At 42.4% G+C, this 19,063-nt stretch overlaps 1 protein-coding gene across 1 annotated transcript in view; it reads right to left on the reverse strand.

The window, feature by feature from the left end:
- Nucleotides 1-731: 731 nt before the first annotated feature.
- Nucleotides 732-19,063, reverse strand: part of REPS2 (RALBP1 associated Eps domain containing 2) — a 66,312-nt gene continuing 47,980 nt past the window's right edge. The window contains exons 16-19 of the mRNA XM_010581595.1: nucleotides 7,920-8,003; nucleotides 5,171-5,316; nucleotides 2,979-3,084; nucleotides 732-1,222 (exon numbers count right to left, since the gene is read on the reverse strand). Coding sequence (XP_010579897.1) covers nucleotides 1,154-1,222; nucleotides 2,979-3,084; nucleotides 5,171-5,316; nucleotides 7,920-8,003 — 405 coding nt within the window. The 3' untranslated portion in view covers nucleotides 732-1,153. The remainder of the gene's footprint in view (nucleotides 1,223-2,978; nucleotides 3,085-5,170; nucleotides 5,317-7,919; nucleotides 8,004-19,063) is intronic.

Consider the following 19,063-nt stretch of genomic DNA (forward strand, 5'->3'; position numbering starts at 1 on the left):
GGCCCCGGATCAGACCCAGGTTAAAAATTAATCCTTGCTTCTTCATTTAGAAAACAGACGAGCATTAGCAGCTTCATCCTATCAGTAGCATCTCCAGTGAGGTGCAAAGGAACCTTAATGAAAGCCTGTTGTAGAAGGCAATTATTTCCATCACACATTTTATAACCTCATATATAGCACTTCTGCTACCTTTCTTCTTTTGGAAATACAGTTCTTGTACACATCCTTAAAACAAATCAGCAGCTATTAAGACAACAAAGCAGAGTAATACCAATGTACAGAGAACAGCTTTTACAAAAATGCCCCAAATGCATTTTAGCCTCTTGTTAGGAATACACTGTTGGTTAAAAAACACAAAGAAGGAAAAAAAAGCTATAAACCAGTGATCTCAAACATGCTAAAACTATGCAGAGACACTGGCAGTTGCAAGCAAGTGATCAAACACTGGTGATAGGAAACATTTATAGCTCAAAAAATTTTTTTAATTTCCAAAATAATTAAGTTTTAGTATTTTTTACTGTTCTGTCATATGATTTGAACTTATAAAATACAAGTCCTCTAACATTAAAATACATCTGTGATTGCATAATAAACAGTACTAAGAAAATAATTATCTGACATGATTGCGGATAAAGACTCTGTACGTCTAGTGACTTTTATTCCTGTAGTACATTAAAACCCACAGGTACTCTACCATGATTCAGTCCTACAGGAATCAGTAACATCCACAAGACCATCTCAGAGGATGAGTTTTAAATTTACGCAAGAATTCAGGAATGCTGTACCTCTTAATGATCAGGGCAGGAGGTGCTGCCAGAACACATATAAATCAGGAATTCTTTACATAAATAAAATACTCTCAGGTTATTCATTTCAGTGATAAGCTGCATTTACACATTAGGCTGGGAAGAGGGAGGAAAGAAGGCGAAGCATCCCCCTGCTCAGAAATATCCGGCAGTCAGATATTAGTTTTCTATACCTTCTTCACTCGCAAAGGCAAATGTGCGCAGCGGGGTGAACGAGACCCAACAAGCCAGTCCTCCCCACCGCCACCACCTCGGCAGAAACCCTGCTCAGCCGCGCCACGCTCCTCTCCTTGCAAGGCTGTCAGGATGCGCGCTGTGCTCTTGCCACTGCATGGCGGTGCGGGAAGTCACAAGACAGTGACAGGACGTAGCTGCTCCAGCTGCGTTTCCAAGGCAATTCGTTCCTTGTGAACCTCCTGCAGGTGGGAGAGACGCGCTGTAATTTTTGGGATGCTCGCATGTGCCACACTGCTCCGGTGAAGAGCAGCCAGGCAAACCACCGCCATTGACTGGAGGGTCAGGGCTCTGCTGTTTAAGTAACCCTCCTTGCAGTCTCCCAGCACCATACCAATGCCACACGACCACCCCGCGCAGCCGACTACTGCCTCCTCCTGACAGCGGGGCAATACGGAGGCACAATCACTTGCTCAGGTGACCATGGAGAAGAGCAGTCATCCGCTGGCCAGCGGAATAGCTTGGGACGCAGTGAAGCTGGCTACAATTCGCCATTTTTACCAAAGAAAATCAGGTCATTTTGAAATCACATTTCCCTCAAAACTGCTTTTTGAGAATTTTTGGTTCACACAACCGACCTCTTTCCTTTTCGAAACGAACGGAACTTAGCCTTTCTAAGATGACGCAGGCTTTGCAATCTACCTCTTTGGCAGCTGTGGCAGGAAGATCATCAGTCTTGATCAGAAACTAATGGTGAAGGCTTTGGGGATTGCAATTTTGGGAAAGCCTCTCCTGGTCTTGAGGCTGCCCCTGCGTTGAGGGGCACCCGGTTCTTGCTGACCTCCCATCAAAGGGCTCCCAGGCCAGTGTGGGAGCCAGGCTGACCTCTGACTGCTCCGGGCTTTAGTACCCCATTTGGGCAGGCTCAGAGCCCCAGCACCGGAGCGCACACTCCCTGTGCCTCAGCGTAAGCTGTGCCTGAGGGGCACCCATCACGTCTTCTGGTCTCCGTAACAGCAGCAAAGCCCTGCTCCATCAGAAAGCTTCCAGGCAGCAATACCACTTGAAGGACAAGTTCGGTTTGCTGCTCTTTTGCGAACTTAGGCAAATCTCTCTGTCTTTCCGTGCTTCTTTCACCCTGCTGTAAAATACAGGTAACAGCATTGGCCTGCTTTGTGAAGGTCGGGGAGTTTAAGCATGTTGAAGATAGCGCATGGAAGCAAATAAGATCTGAGCCAAGGAATGACAGCAATGTACTGTCATTAAAAGCTTTCCTCTCCATGCTTATTTCGATTGCTGTCCTATATTTTGCTACAATTTCAGTACAGATCATCCACTCTGTATCTCTCTTGGGAGATCCTTGAAAAGCAGTTAAGAAATTATGTCAAGCAAAGTTGAACATGCCATCAAACTTTCATGTTGACTGAAGAAAAAGTGCAAATGGGGGTTCACCTCCCTTTCCAGACAAGTGGGTTCATAATATGCAAGGAAGAAAAAGCTGTAGCAGATGAAAAACTGAAGTCTGTACTACCTTTGGACTAAGACAACAGAAAAGTGAGAACTGAGAAGAAACCAGCCTCTTGAGAACAAGTCGGCAGACACTAAAATAGATGTTCACGTAAAGCAAGCTTTAGGCATCCATGTATACCAAATGCCTGACTCCAGGAGACAGTTATGTAGCACAACTGATCAGAAGACAAGCAAGGTACACTTGAGCTGCTCTTCTGCACTAGGTGACACCACATTCTCAAACTTTTCAGAAAGACAAAAGTTCACCCTTTAGACTTACTCTAACTGCCAGTGGAGCTGTAGGCCCATAGGTCATAAGTTTTCCCAGAAAGCCTCATCCTACCCACACAGACAGTATAGTTATTCCCTTCCAGAAAGCAGGAAGTAATGCAGTAGGTCTCATGTGGGAGGATGAACAAGATTCTCTGCTGGTGGTGAACATAACTGATCGCAGGGAGCTTTGTCACCAATTTTCAATGCATTCCTTACCTTCAGCTGCTGCTGGAGCTCACTGTTCAACCTGGCGAGCACAGCATTGGCTTCTTTGTTTTTTCGTATAGCAGTCTGAATAGCCCGTTTCTGCTTGGAAGACTGTCTGCCAGACAGATAAATACAAAACATTTCAGTTAAGAGCCTCAACAGTGGCTGATGCCAGAAGACCAGCCATCCATTTTGTGCATCTGTACTCTATACGCACTGGACTACACTTCAAAAACTAGGTACAAACTACAGATTTAAGAGAAGAAAAAGGTAACACTGAAATGAGATGGCTGAACCAGGTGCACTACTTGAAAGTAGAATGGTCACACTTGTTAACCCGAATGACAGAAACATTTTAGGCTGTCTCAATTATTTCAAAACCACTGCATTCTGATTCATCTTGAGAATAATCCCTGCATAGTTGTGCTTATTGCAGCATCTATACATAAGCTGTTTTCAGACACTTGCAGAGTTTAAGGACTCAGGAGTGGTTAACAGAAAATACAAAAATAATTCTATGCGGAAAGAAAGGACAACTGCATGAAAATACTGTCTCAGATTTTTTGGGGCACTGCTGATTCTGATGTTTCTTGACTTCAAAAATTCATCTTTCATTCAAAGCAGTCATTTCCACCAAAACCATCTGATGTCACAAACAGGAACAGGTAGATGGCTTATGGACTTATCTCTTTTGCCGCTTAAATAAAAGATTTCTTTCCTATTATTATTATCACTCTATAGCCCATGGTAACTGATCTGGAGGAAATTACAGGTAGGCAGACCGGTACAAAAAGAGAGAGCTCTGTACATAAGGACCAACCTATTCCAAGAAACAGGTAACAACAGGAAAAAGGAAAGAAAATATAGAAAATACTGGCTGAATAACCAAGCCCTTTTCCAAATAGATTATTTTAAAGTTTTACATGAGGCATCAAGGGCTCTTTAATGACAAATTTGATCTAAAACAGATGCCCTATTTAAATAAGGCCCATACTGGTACACAGTCCCCATTAGCTCTTTTCTCTTAACAGAGCTGATGGCACTGATCTTTGCAACAGAATCTGTTTCGCAGCACAAACAGGTCTTTATGCTGTTATCTTCCAGTGAACTGTCAGTTTCCTGCTTCGCTCTTTTGCTTCAAACTACTCTCCATAGGCTATAAAGTAATAATGACAGGAAAAAATAAAAAACAGGACGATATACCTCTGTGGTCATTTAAACATTTTAGGAGAGAGATAGACAAGACAGGATTAACTTGAGATGCTAACAAATGCTGCTATCTTTCTTTGAACCGCTATGGAATATGCACTCCCAAAGCACAAAATAGCACTTTAAGGGCATCCTGGGAGTCTTATTACTTATCATAATCTCCAATTATGCAGCACAGATTCAGCCTACTGATAAACAGTTTGCCAAGAACCACTCAACTGATTTGGGCAGCTTGGTTTTGTTTCAGACTGAATCAGATGTCTTTGCAAGGCTTTGGGTGAAGGTAGGCTATAATGTTTGCACACTGTTTCAGTTGAGGGAGATCTATAGATCCAATAGGGCCTCAAGTGCCTTTGCTTACCATTTGTACAGCCCCTTCTCCACTGCTATTAAATAAATATATAGTGAAATGCCTACAAGTCTTTGTTGCCAACAGCTTCAACAGCCATATTTATGAGAGCAAACAAAACATGCTGGGTTTGGCAATTATCAGATTATCACAAGTGGTCTATGGCTCAGCTCATACCAGTGGCGAGCTCATTAGCAACCTGCCTTGCGATGAAGAAGTATCACAAAGATATGACCAAGGTCAAGCATTTCATGACTCAATTTCCTGGGCATTTATCTGGTCATATCTGTCCACATGAATGAACAAAATTCCAGAAGCTATGGGAAAGGCAAAAACACACACCCACAGAGCTAAAAGGAGATGTGTTAGAGATGCTGGCTGAACAGCTTGGCTTGCTCTTCAGACATGTCTACCAGATAGAGAGGTCAGACACCTCTGAAGAGGCTATCAATCAAATATTACCAACTTATACAGTCACTACAGACTTAGTCTGCATTTGAGAAGACAGATGTAGATCTCAGAGACCTGTATCTTGTGAAGCATTTTCAAACCCAGAACTATTAAGCACAACATTATGCAAAGAGCAAATCCTGCCACATCAGATCTCATGGTGCAGTTTGGCATGCTTGGTACAGGTTTTTACTTTTGGACTGGGAGGTGAGGCTTGACTGTTGGCAGGGAAGAAGTCACATTTATAGTGGGAGAAAGCTCTGGGGTCTCCAAGCCCTGCGCCTCCGTCCGGAGCTTCCTGCGGGTGGGTTTGGAGGGCGGCTGAGCAAGAACAACCTCCTGCAAGGGAGAAGAACAGCAACATTAGGTCAGGCCATATGCATCCCATCATTAGGCTGGGGAATACTTGTGACACAGAAATTGCTGACAGCTGGCCTAAGATTTCATAATTTAAAGTGGTACAGAGCTTAATTTAAATTTGGTAATAGCCTCTCAGGTTTCTGACTTTGAAAAAAGGAACAATAACTCCTGCAACCCCTTAACGAGTGAAATGATTATACTGGTGTTTTGTCTTCATCTGGATGACAGGCTCTTCAGAACTGGATTGTATAGCTCTGTGTACATTTGGGGGGGGGCGGGGTGTGGAGGGAGGGTTATAAATAGATATACTAGCCCCCAGTTGACCCAAAAGCATTAAAACCAAAACAAGACTTATTTTCAGTTATGCTCAGTTGCTAAGAGTCAATAATCAAGCACTTGCATCCCAACTTACTACCTCACTCATCTGGCATGGAGTCTCTTCCTTCTCTCCCTCCTCTCTTAAATGAAGCAACACTGAAAACAGCTTAGAAAGACAAATGTATAAAATAATCCATGCAAAATTAACATGTTGAAAGTGTAGGAGGCCAGTTATTTCTCTTGATAAGTTACATCACAGAAATAGTCTGGTTTGCAAGTAAAACAAAGTCTTGGATTTTTATGACTTCAGTGGTAAGAAGTGTTTTCATTATTTTGAATTAAGACATCCTTTCTTTTGTAATGAGAAGTAGTTTTAATGCCTTATAGCTGTTTTAAATCTGAAATATAAATATATCCTTTTCAGTGTATTTTATTATTAGATCTCTTTTACAAGGTATATAACTATTACCATCCCATTTCATGAATGAGAAAGCTAAGACTCAAAAAGATGAAGTGACTTGACAAAGGTTATACATTTAGTGTCACAATCAAGACCAGAGACCAAATTTTATTATCACTTGCCCAGTGCACATTTTACTGGGCCAAACTATCTTCCTTACTATGTTTTGGCTAAATGTTAATAAAATAAGGAAAAAATTAAATGAGGAAGCATTTCATGACCCAGCAATCATAAGAAAAAAACCCAACACTGCAGTAAGCAGCCTGACTCAGCAGAAGAGACTACAAGAGATACAGAATGAAACCCAACATAAAACCATCAATAATTAGTATTAGAGGGATTACAATTATAAGAGGAATTAGCATTATAAGGAAACAGGGGGTTTCAACATTAAAAAACAGTTCTACCATTACTAAAATAAAAAAATCTAAAAATATTATGAGATCTTTTGATCACAATGTCAGCACTGCACAGATCCCGGGTAATACTGCGCTCTGAAATCCTATGCATATGTGCAGCTCCCTGCAAACACATGACGTATGGCAAGAGAGGAACTTGCGTATGCCTTCTACAACTATAAACTGGTGGGTTGCCAAATGCGCAATCCCAGCCTACCTAAAACTGCCAAACCCCTACCAAATCCATAGGATAAAGCCCTCTTCCATTTCAAACGCAATACTGGAAGAAATGATCCAATACCTAAAAGCAGAGCCCTCCACAGGGGCTCTTTGGCTGGCTGCTGTTGCACCAGGCTTTGGAAGGTGGGTCAGCACCGTGCCGACACCTCCCACACCCCACAGCCTGGGCCTTCTCTGTATTTTAGGGATCTAGGTGGGACGAAGGCAAGCGTGAGATAGGTGGACCACAAGGATTTAATTTCTCCTGCAGGGCTGCAAAGCAGAGCAAGAAGTGGGGCCAGGCTAGAAGTAGCATGTAGCGAGCACAAGCGGAGCAAGGACCTGCCCGGCAAGCCCTATCACATGTAGGAAATTACACCAGACATCTGTCTGTGCCCCTTGTTAGGGTAAGAAGCATGATGATGCTCCCTGGGCAAGGTACATACTACATACAGCACCTGCCAACAGTTCTTGTTTGGGCTGAGCAAACATCTTACAGGTGCTCCCTGGCTGCAGGAGGGGCCGGAGGGGGGAGGATCTGCATTTGCCCCCTGTCAAAACATGTTCTGGCTGGGGCTGGTGGAAGGAGGCGGTGGGAGCGTAACCAGGAGTGGGGAAATGCTCACCAGCCACTGCTAAGGCCACTCCATCCCTAAGCAAGGCCCTTTGAAGAGTGCCATTGCAATTTCAGTGCTTACTTTATCCAAATGATATGTTTGTACAAAAACATGTTAGAAGCTGCACATCTTGAGCAAATCTCTCCCAGTCTATGTACATTTACTGGCAGATCCTGACCTCTAGCAAACAGGTGTGTTTACATCAAAACCGAATCCTCAATAACTGGAAGTAAGAAGTACGTCACAATTTGGAAGTATTACAGCGAGAAGGGGTCGAGTAAAATCAAACTCTTTTTTGTATTCCCTAAGGCTCCACAAGCTCCTATTGATTTGAAACAAATGGCAAGCTGCCTCTCTTAAAGCACGTGCATCAATGTGTATGTACTAAGAGCTTTCTTAATGATTTATCTGAGCTGATCCTGGTTCTCTCTAGCGCCTTGACCTCCAGAGAAGGTAAACGTGTAAAAACGTAACTCCAACCCTCCATTTAATTGCTTTAAAACTTAAAACAACCACATTTGTTGATGAAGGCAAATCACTCCGCAATGACACAATGTGCGCAGGTCTCACCTTCTTTGCTGCACTGTTTTCTTCTGCCTGCGATGGGGGTCTATTCGTCTGAGGATGTAATTCAACCTCAGATGGTTGCTCTGTCTGCAACAACAAATCAGTCATTGCTACACCAGAAAACAACTAGCGCTCACATACAATGAAGCCAATGAAAGGAAACGTTATACAGAAAAGAAAAGTTACTTTAACAATTCAACAGTAAGGGAAATGGAGATCTAGGGTGACAGCTGAATGGATGACATACGCCTTTTGCAGATTTTTAATGGAAATAGTTTTCTTGCATTTTATTGTGCTAGTAAAACAAGAGAAAAGTTTTTCTGTGAAGCATTAGGAACCATGTCTCAATGTAAATAACCTAGTACCCAGAATTTCTTCTAGAGTTACCCTTATGGCCTAAATACTCAGAGAAAGACTAAGGGGGGTGGATAAAAGCTAGAAGGATCTTCGATGCACCCTGTCATCTTATCTCCTGAAACCGATGAAAATTCATTGGCGTAAACTTCTGTCTTTGAAGTTTGCAAGGCTGGAGCGAGAAAGGCTGAATTATACCAAAAATTCCAGTAAAGTTACTGAAAACACAAGTCATAAAAGAAGCCAAATAAATCTTCCCTCCTCCCTTCTCACATTTCAAACAGAAACCAAGCTGAACGCTCGCCACACAGGTCTACACCAGCAAAGCAGAACACCCTCCCCCCAGCATATCTGACTGAGCAGCAAATTAAAACAGAGAGTTAATCCCTTGCTTTGCCTCTCCTGAAATCTTCCCACATCTTTCAGTTTGCTTCACCAGGACAGGGCACAGCACACTGACCAGGGGAGGGCAGCAGAATTTGGAGCTGCCTGTCCCTGGGCACACAGCAGCAAGCCTGGAACGAACGCGGTGTCCAGAAGGTACGGGCTGGCTCTCCCAGAGGGGGAAGGCAGGCAGGAGCAGGAGGCTGAGGGCACATCGCGCGGGCAGACAGCATCTCCTCCTCCTTCCCAACTTCTGCCAAGTTGGAGCCATGCTGACAACGGCCCCCAGGCAGGAGAGGTGACCTGCCATCCTGCTCCCTCCTCAAAAAAGGCTCATTTCTATGCAGGTGAAAGCTTGCATTTAAAACCAAGTTCAAGGCAAACCTCAGTCTTTCAAGGGGCCAGGATTTTAGCCATAACAACAACAATAACCTGTCGCACACTGATGAACTTAATTCGCTGTTGCCAAGAGGTTTCTGCATAGGCCCATCAAGCTCTGTAGCAGTCACAAGCTTCCCAGTGCTTAACCATAAGTTAAAGAAAAATGACAGAAAGCATAGAATTTCATATATTTAAAAAGGAGGGACTTTTTCATACCACTTCCATAACAGACACAGTAAGAGCCGTACAGAAAGAGGCAGGGGGAACATGGCTCTGTCAGGTTACTGCTGTTCTCCAACTGTATGGTGTCAAACATATGCGCAAAGGAGGGAGATTTGGGATCTTCTCTTAAAACGCATGTGAAATTCCTTGGGGGAGGAAGAAAAGGTGGTTTGGCTGACAAGATTTCTCTGCCCCCCTCTTCTAAGTGTGCTACATCTGTAGTGTTATCTGATGATTAAAACCCCCCCCCCAACAACTCACCCTGTAATTTTCCAGTATTTGAATATTAATATCTTAAATATTAGGATTTTAATAACTAATGGATACTAACATTTGAATTCTGGAAACCTTTTCATGGGTTGAAGTGCTTCTTCTGTAACTATAGATTCCTGGTGCAAATAGGAGAGTGAAATGGAAAAAGCAATCTTTTTTTCTGTCTACAAAAAAATTAAAGACCTCTAGAAGTCCATTTAACACAACAGAGCATTTCTTCATCAGCAAGCTGAATAACCCATAACCTCCCTGATTTCTACAACCATTTTTTATATATTTGAAAGAAATGAAGGCTCTAAGCACTGGTAACAGTAGCCTGGCAAAGTCCATGAGGCTTTCATGAATGATTTGGGGATAGCAAAGCTCAAAGACCCAACAGAGCCACAGTATAAATGTGGCCCCAAACCACATCACTTTGACAAATCATTCATTTAGGGACAGCAAGAGTAAACACAGTCTTTCAGAGAGCCACGTAATTCGCATACTATGTACTCCTCATGGTATAGCTTTGCTGCACAACACAGAGCAATGACAGAGGTATACGAGAGCCAACTCCTAACGACCTTTCTTGGACAGGGAGCACTAGGTATCTCCCTAACCTGGCCAGGAGGGCAGTCTCTGGTGCTCACACTCTTGTTGGAGTCTATACTAAACCTTGCATCAAAAGCAAGAATATATTAGCTTATTCCACAGAATGAAAAAGAAAGGAGACCAACCCCGTGTTATTTATGTAGAGATAAAATGCAGCTTTTTAAGAACTGAGGTGTTCAAACAGTATAGAAGTCACTAAATAGACTGGTACTCTACAATGTCAATTGCAAATAAACAGGAAAATTGAAATCACAGTAAGATAAAGGACCTGGAGGGGGGAAAAAAACCCACCCCAACCTTTTGCAGACTTCCCCCCCCCCTTTTTTTTTAACAGTCTCATTGCAGGAGAATACTGTTTTAAACTGAAGGGAACTGAAAAGGGGGAAAAAAGGTAAACTTTGTGTTCTGGTGGAAGCAAATATAAATTGGAGTGCTGAACCCAAAAAAGGTAAGATTTCAAAATTTCCAACAGTTTGACATCACAGTTCCTACTGATGCAAGACACGTTTTTGCTAGCTGCGTGCTGTGACATGGCTGTCAGCCTAACAGCTGTGGTACCTGCTGACTGAGGCTGGGCCACTGTGCTGGCCGCTCCTCCCTGCTGCCAGGAGGTGAGGATGGCAAAGCTCAGCAGCCAGCGGGGGAGGGAGGGGGGAAAAAAAAAAAAAAAAGGTACCCTTAAAAAAAAAAAAAAAAAAAGAACTAGTTCTGGGATGCAGCTCATGCATAATGAATAAAACTAAGTGACTGCCATGTCCATAAAGTGCCACCTAGTGGCATGTGGGACAGGCCATTTCTGAACGCTTTGCTTAAAGAAGAGTCCCAAAAAAATAGCTGCCTGCATGATTCAGAGCCTGCAGACTGAGCCTGCCCCACAGGGTGGGCAGACAGCGGGGCTGGATATGGTAAACTTCAGCTCTTTGGAGAGTCTCCTTTCCCTCTCATGCAGAAGCCAGGTCTACACATTAATGATCTGCCGTACAAGCTAAAAGTTCTCCCCTACAAAAGATCTCCATTCCTCAGAGTGATGTGCCTCTGACACAAGTGCCCCAGCATAAAATAAATCAGTATGCTGTTGCAGGGGATTTTGTTCAGGGACAGACAGCATTTAACACAGGCAAAAATCTTTTGTTAACTGCAACGCACATCAATGCAAAGATCCAGCTAACCCAACAAAGTGCTCCAGGCAGGGCCTGAGAGGCTTTACAAATACATTTGCCAGCTGATGTCCCTCCACATGGGCCCCACACAGATTTTAAAAGAAAAATAACTTCTGCTTTTTCTTTTACCAGAGGGATTCTTCACAGATTTCCTTCCCTTCACTGATTTGGATGTGGGGTGAAAGCCAGTCCCTGTAGCCTTCCAATCGTGGGCACAGTGAGACTGGCTCCAGGATACTCCAGTCCAAGCTCCTATAGTGGAGTGTAAGGAAAAGGTGATCCATCAGGAGCAGGTGACGTGGCTTCCCTTTAGTTCTTCATTGTTTTTATACCATGCTTAGTGTAGCCTTTGGGCAACTCATTTCTCATTCGGAAACACAGCAATAAACTGCCTCCCTCCATCACAGCAATAAATGCCTTAAAATTTTCCCAGATCTTGGAAACTTCTTACCATTATATTAGGGTTTAAAATTCTTCACCACTGGTTTATAAACTTGAAAGATTATACATTAGGCACTAGGGTCTTCCAAAGGAAAATTCCGTTATAGTAGTGTAAAAGTGTTTCAATGGAAGTGTCTCACACCCACAGAATAGAGTAAGCTGCTGACATAGGCAGTGCTGCTGTGCAGGCTGGTATGGCTGGGTCCACATCCAGGGTTACAGTAGATGGGCAAAGAATACCCTGCTCATGTGCACTACCAGCACTGCAAAAGAGTTTGCAAACCAGGCCTAAGAGTATGTTGATTTGGGGAAGAAGAGTAAGTGACCACAGAAAAGAGCAAGACAGTGTCCTATTCCAAATCTCCTGAAGAGCTTCTCTTTGCAAAGACCAAAGTCCAGTTATTAACACACAGCATCTCCTTTTTGCCCAGCACAGTCTTGTATTTTCTAGGAATAGCCGTACCCTCCTCATTCTTCCTGGAAGAAGATAGAACTGGCTAACAGTTTCTGTACAACGGCCGCAGCCAGAGACCAACCTGTGGCCTAAGGCCGATATTGAGCATTAGGAAAGATAATTCCTCATCGTAAAGGAGAGCATTAGGAATCACAAATGCTCATTATTTCACTGCATGTTCCTTGACCAGCCATTCATAATCTCCTCACTGCTCCATGTGACAATACTTAGCAGTACCTTTCTAAAAGAATATGTAACGCTCACTTAAGCACCAAGTGCTTCGAAAGCCTCAGATGAAAGATTTTCATAACTGTAAGAGAACGCATTACCTTAACAACTGGTTCTTTGCTTACATTTCCAGTTCTTTTGCTTTGCAATGCTGTATTATACGTAGATTTCACACCCACTTTTCAAGACAATCCATAACTGATCTTCCAGAACAGAAGGTCTACGCGGAGCTTTCATATTTCTGTTACCTGAGAGCCTTTTTGCAAGAGGTGAAGTATATATTCAATCTTTCCCACAATTCAATCTCGCCCACACTTACGCTCCAGGCTAACTTTATACATGGAAATAGTCCCATTGCATTCAATGGCACTACTCACAGAAATGAAATTATCTTTATGCATTCACTGGAATAGCCCATAATCATTACCTATACAGTGCCACTGCTTAGCTTAGCAAAAAAGTATTGAGAACAACTTATCTGAAAGTAAAAGTAGGGTACTAAATATGCTTAACGCTCAGTATGTGCCCATTGCAATCTTCTATCATCTCTACGTTAAGTTCATTTTAAGAGGTATTTTGCTCCTTTCTAAACATTATATTTTTGTGCTTAATGCCAATTTCTAAGAAGTCAAGATGTCTCAGTTCCAGTTTCTGTGAGTCTTGTGAATCCCACACTGAATCATCAATTCTTTTTATTGCTTGTTACCGAAACTGAAAATGGTAAAACAGAAAGAAAACCCATAGGGATGCAAATGCAACAAGCTGCCAGGGTCTTACTGTGCTGCCTGCTTTCTCAGTGCTGTGCAGCCCTGAAGTTTTGATAAGCTTTTTCTTTCCCTGAGCTATCTGAGGGCTGGTGATAAGGCTGAGGAAAAAGGCAGTAAATACAAACAAATTGCTGTAATGTTCAGCCCATTCCCAAGGAAAGAATAGGACACAGATGGAGGCATTAACAATCTGTTTTAGTACTCCACTTCCACAAAACCAGATTAACGTAAGCTAGAAAGGCGTATGTACATTCCACTAGAGATATAGGCATTGGATTCTTAGCTTTTTTTGTTGTTTTTACGAGAAATGTGAAGACAAATTAAAAAATTATTACAACACATTTTAATTAAGATACTCGCCCTTCTTCCACTCTCCCAGAAACCTCTTTAGAAAGGATTTTATGGCATCCATCAACTACCCCCCAAATTCAATTTTAACTGTGCTACTTTTCACCACTTCTTAAACTGTAATTTATTTTGTCTGGCTGTTTTAGATTTAATATATAATTTTCCTGAGAGGAAGATAATCCACTTGTATTATATTAAAGCAGCAGATGGCAAAATCTTACATGTTATAGAAGACTTTCAGTTTTATTACAGTTACAGGTTTCTTCAGTACCTATTGCTCTGATTATACAACATACGTTATTCTGCAGCCAAAACTGCGGAGATGATAAAAAACCCCCTAACTTCTTCTTGCACAGTGGTTGTAAATGCAAGCTTTAAAAGTATTCCTTTGGTTTAATACAAAATGGTTGTCTGGGAGAATACCATCATGTATACAAATACCAAGCTGCCAAAAGCAAAAGCTTCACTTTTTCTTTTTGGTAATTTTTATTTCTATAACAAAAAAGTTCCTTCCTGTAAAAAACTCCAGGTGTCCTGCCAGCACTTGACATTCCTCATGGCATTTTACAGAGTAAGGCAGCGCCTCAGTTGGCTGAATATTTTCTCCAACCAACCTCGTAACAGAGATAAGCAGACCCTACGTCAGCCTCTGTATCTCGGCTTTACCCAAAGAGGCTGGCAGTGGGGGGACCCCCAGACGAGCTCCTGGCACTGACCCTGCACGTGGCCATCCTGCTCAGGAGGCCGAGAGGTCTCAGCAGGACAGACGGGAGCCCTTCCCACCTCCTGGCCTCGGCACCACCGATCAGCGTGGGCACACGTCATCGACAGTTACAGACCCAGCCCGAGCGTACCCCATGCTCGTGGCTCTCCATGGATTCAGCAGAACTTGGAGGCACACTAGTAGAGACAACTTGAACTGGGTCCCAGCTTTCACTTGCAATTCTGGATGATGAATGGCCAGAAAGCTTCAAGGAATTACGAAGTATCAAGTAACATTTGGAGAGCAGAACATCTGATACGTGAAAAAGAATAATACCTTCGCTTTCCAACACCACCAGGTGCCTGTGACTGGGCAGGGCGACCCACCCATCATCCCTTGCAGCACTTTGTTTCCATGATTTTGCCAAATCTGTAACATCCAATGGTAATGATGGCCACTAAACTGAAAGCCTAATTCTGAACTCGCATAACACGGTGAGATTTTAATCTTCAGAGCTGCACTGTGCTTGGGATACTTCAATTTGATAATGTTACCAGCTGCCTACCTACTCCGCTTCACTTGGACACTTCGCCTTCGCTCGTAATTTTATCAGTGCCTGTCAAAACTGCCAGCATGGAACCAGTGGGAAAACCAGGTCCCAAGGTCTCCAGAAATAAAAGTCCAGCACAAACTAGTGTGAATTTACAAAACCAACAGGCTTAAAATTTAGACTCTGGGAAAAGAGACTAGGAACATCAGTTTTTTCAGCCAAGATATACAGGGTTTTCTTCCAGTCCCACTGTTTTCAAATCCCCTTATACAGCACTGGCAGGATTGAAGATATGCCTTCATTACTGGACAGGAAGGTACTGAAATAGAGTAATTTAAATAAAGGAAAATTGATCTAATTGGGCAACGTTGCAGATAGTGAGCTGATGTTGGATAAAATCCCAAAGTTATATTTGCTCTTCAGTGTTCATCCGTAATTCCTATTAATATAAATATGTTACTAAATCTCCCACAGTAAGCAGCTGTGGTAAATGACTTCTGTAGGCTTAAAAGCCAACAGTAATAAAGTATTATTTTGTTTTCTATGAAAAAAAATAACAACAGAGGCTTATATGAGATGTGCATACACATGTTTGGTTCCAGTGGAGTGTTATTCATGAGCACCCAAAGTTATTTCCTATCTGAAATCTGTGCCACTGCAAATCAGCTACATAGCTATTGCCTTCCTGTTGTGATTCTTACAGGCTCCAAGTTACATAAATTTGCTGTGTACAGCCCTGGGTCTGCACAAAAATTTTGGGGCCACCTTTATGCCATTTCTCCTTGATGACTTAAGTTTACCGTTAAGTTAGGAACACAAGATCAGGAAAAATTACCCGAGCCACTGTATCCAGTCCTCTACAAGCCCAGTTAAAAACACAGCAGGTATTTCAACAAGCTACAGCTTATCTGTTCTATATGCCATCACTCGGGGTGGGGCTGATGATGATGGGGATGACACCAAAAACCCTAAAAACTTAAAAACAAACAAACAAGTTAAAAAAAAAAAGTGGAAAAGCCATAACTACAGCATGTCACGGGAAGTGAGCAGGAGAGGTAAGGAACTGCCAGTGTCTTAAGTCTGTATAAGAGCTTGCAGCATGTTAAATATTTATGGTCGAAAGAAATAGGGAAACTGATACAGAAAAAATTATCCTTAAATCCAAGCAGCTACTGCAGACTTGCTAAGTGTGAGATGTGCTACTAGGGATTACAGAAGGTGTCAGTGAAGTTACACACAGATATATACACAGTAGTAAAAGGAAAACACTTCAAAATAACCTATTATCCAAAACAAAACTCTAGTCTTTGTATAAGCCTGTTTCCATACATAATCTTTCCAAGTGCCCTTTATAGAATTTAGGCAAAACTTGAATTACTTTCTTTTTTTAATACGAAAGCAACATGAATTGAGGGTGCTAATAAAGCATTTCATACTGCATTCCACAATGTCTTACTGGAAACATCAATTCAAAATGGCTTGCAGTGCAGAGATACAGGCTGGAATTTGGGTTAAAAGATCATAAATTGGAGATAATGGTGTATCCACATTATGTAAACTTGTCTTTTGTCCATCTTTACTTATTAAATTCATTTACAGTCACCACAGAGACCTCAGATGGAAGCACCACTGCATCAAAGAAATGTCTGGTGAAAGCTCTGAGGAAAACTTGGGTACAGTTCATGGACTGATATGAAGTCAACACAATGCTGACTTTGGTGGTGGAAAAAAATCCTGAGGAAATAAAGCCACCATAGCCTTTTAGAGGCCATCAAGAAGAAAGAAACACAGGTTAATCCACCAACTCTAAAACCCATTGTAGAGGAAAGAAGAGATGCAGCTGCACCTGTAAAGATGTCTGTCTACCCACCACCAGAGGTGTGGAATGGCATGGGCTAGCAGCAGCAATCCAGAGCAGAGCAGCCAGCCCCGCTGCTATTTCCCCACGAACCAGCCAAGTCCTCGCAGGATCCCAAGACTCGAACCTCCCACAGTAAGCCTGTGCATCCACTGAGCTCTGGAGTCAGAGCTCGTACTACTGTGGCCTTAAGTTGGACCTTGCCCTATGCTTACCCACCCAGTGATACAGTCCTGCTCCCTCATTATTCAGCTGACTGCACTATGGAGGCAGAGTTGGACATGGATATAATTTAATAAGTTTGTGGTATGACTAGAGATGTTTGGCACACTCTGAATAACCAGTGTTCCAGTAACTTACTGAGCTTGATTACCTTGGAGGTTCTGACAGGAAAAATAATGTTTTCCTAAAGGTTGAAGCAAATTCTACTAAAAACATCAGCAACCCAGGACCAAAGTCAAGATGCCATTTCTATATTGCTATTGATTAAGCTCACAGAAGGACTTCAGCTCCACTGAAATGTAATACCTACCCCTTGGTACCTCTCTTTTATGCACTTTGGCCTTTACATCCCATGAGCCCTTTAATCTCCCTCTAAAGAGCCAACTGGTTCAGGCTGCTTCTCAGCCATCCATAGAAAACTGTAGTCCTCAGAAGAAATGATTTCCCTCTCCTCCTCCATCAACTGATTTCCAAAGCTGAGCCAGAATAATCACACTACGAGCATACTTATATGGTGCACAGCCACCTGGAATATGTGGGGTTTGCTTCATTTCCAAGCTACATTTGTCATTCACAGCGCTTAACTGCAGGCATACAGCAAAATGTTTAGGCAATAAAAAAGGGTTTTCAATAACATTGTTGAAAAATAAGTTAAAACAGAAATTTAAGGAGAGTTTGGTAAATCTTGAAGCAGGAAAAAGCTGAATGTGTCATTTCAGCATCATGGCTTTTCTTCAGTTCTTGATCTTGCCTCAGATTTGAAAGCAGATCCCTCCCTCCAACTTCTTCATGCTCTTTAAATCAAGGGCCCCACTGGACTAATGTAATCCATGTGCTTACTATTGCTTACATGCTATTCGTAAGGGTCAGCTCAGCTGAATTATGACTGCCTCACACATACTTCCCTACTGTCTGTTACCTTTATCACAGAAAGGCACGCTTAGAGATAAAATAAACAATGTGACAAACGTGAAGTTTATTATGTTTTCAAGAACCGGTTTTATGTACATTTTTGCTAGATGACCTAACAAGAATATTTTGATGATATATTTGATTAATTATCTTTAAAAATCATCAGAAATAAATTAAGTAAATGTAAGTGATGCATGTAAGCAAAGCATCTGCTATATATTCATTAATGAGTAGACACAGAAGCCACATTTTTTTTTTCCTTTCAGAAACCAGACTTTTGTATAAGAGAGGATTGGATCAAGAATTTCACATGAGAATCTTCTTATCATTTTAGAAAGGTCCTATATTCTGCATATCCCAGTGTAAGATGAGCAGTTGGTTCAGTAGTTGTGATGTGGTAAGGAAGCTGCTAGACATGCATAAATAAATTAACACCTCTCCTCACTGCCCTACTATGGAAATGCAATCTATCATAGGACATGAAAATGAACAATTAGCAGAACCTTGCTTGAAAACAATGCTTTTTTCCCCTAAGAACAGGATTTGTTGTATTTACTGCTTTTCCAGATGGCACCTAGAAGGCTTGCAAGCCTGAGCAGTGGCAGGAGGGCCAGCATGGACTGCAGCAGCAGCTGCTCCAGGCACAGGGCAGGGAGGCAGGGAGCTGTGGGACAGAGGGAAGCCAGAGGGAAACACTGCTCTCCAGGAGTGTTAGACAAAGCAGGAATGCGATGGGTGCGCTAAGGAGCATGCGGTGTTAGCAGTATGGCTAATGCCATACTGACTTGGGGGAAGCATGCGAGCTCAAACCAGAATGCTCTACAGTCCTCAAGGTAGAAACTACCTGCACTCAGATGCTAAAAAGGGCTGGGCGAGGAAGAGAGCAACAAGCCTTTTATCATTTCTATCATAAGCACTGTGCAGCAGGAGGTGTTCGATAGCAGACTCTTAAGAGTAGGTCCAAAACTCAAGTGAGGACTGTTTCTGGCCCAAGAAAGGTGTCTCACCAAGCTGTTATATGCAGTGGGCTGTTAGATCTCCTGTGGACTTGTTTTCTATTACACACTTCACCTAAAAGAGTTAATATGAAGCTTACTGCTGCCTAAGACTTAACAGAGCCAACAACATAAAAAGAACAAGACGCTGATCTTCCATCATCTCCTAAAACATGAAGTGCAGATACGCATGATTTAGTCAATTTGCATTGTGCTGTGGTCATGTGATGCTCTAAAAGCAAACAAACAAAAACTCATCCTAAAAGCAAAACAAAAGCACACCACTAATGGTTTGAAACTTAAT

The sequence above is a fragment of the Haliaeetus leucocephalus genome, unplaced genomic scaffold (assembly GCF_000737465.1).
Source record: "Haliaeetus leucocephalus isolate CR32 unplaced genomic scaffold, Haliaeetus_leucocephalus-4.0 Scaffold795, whole genome shotgun sequence".
NCBI lineage: Eukaryota > Metazoa > Chordata > Aves > Accipitriformes > Accipitridae > Haliaeetus > Haliaeetus leucocephalus.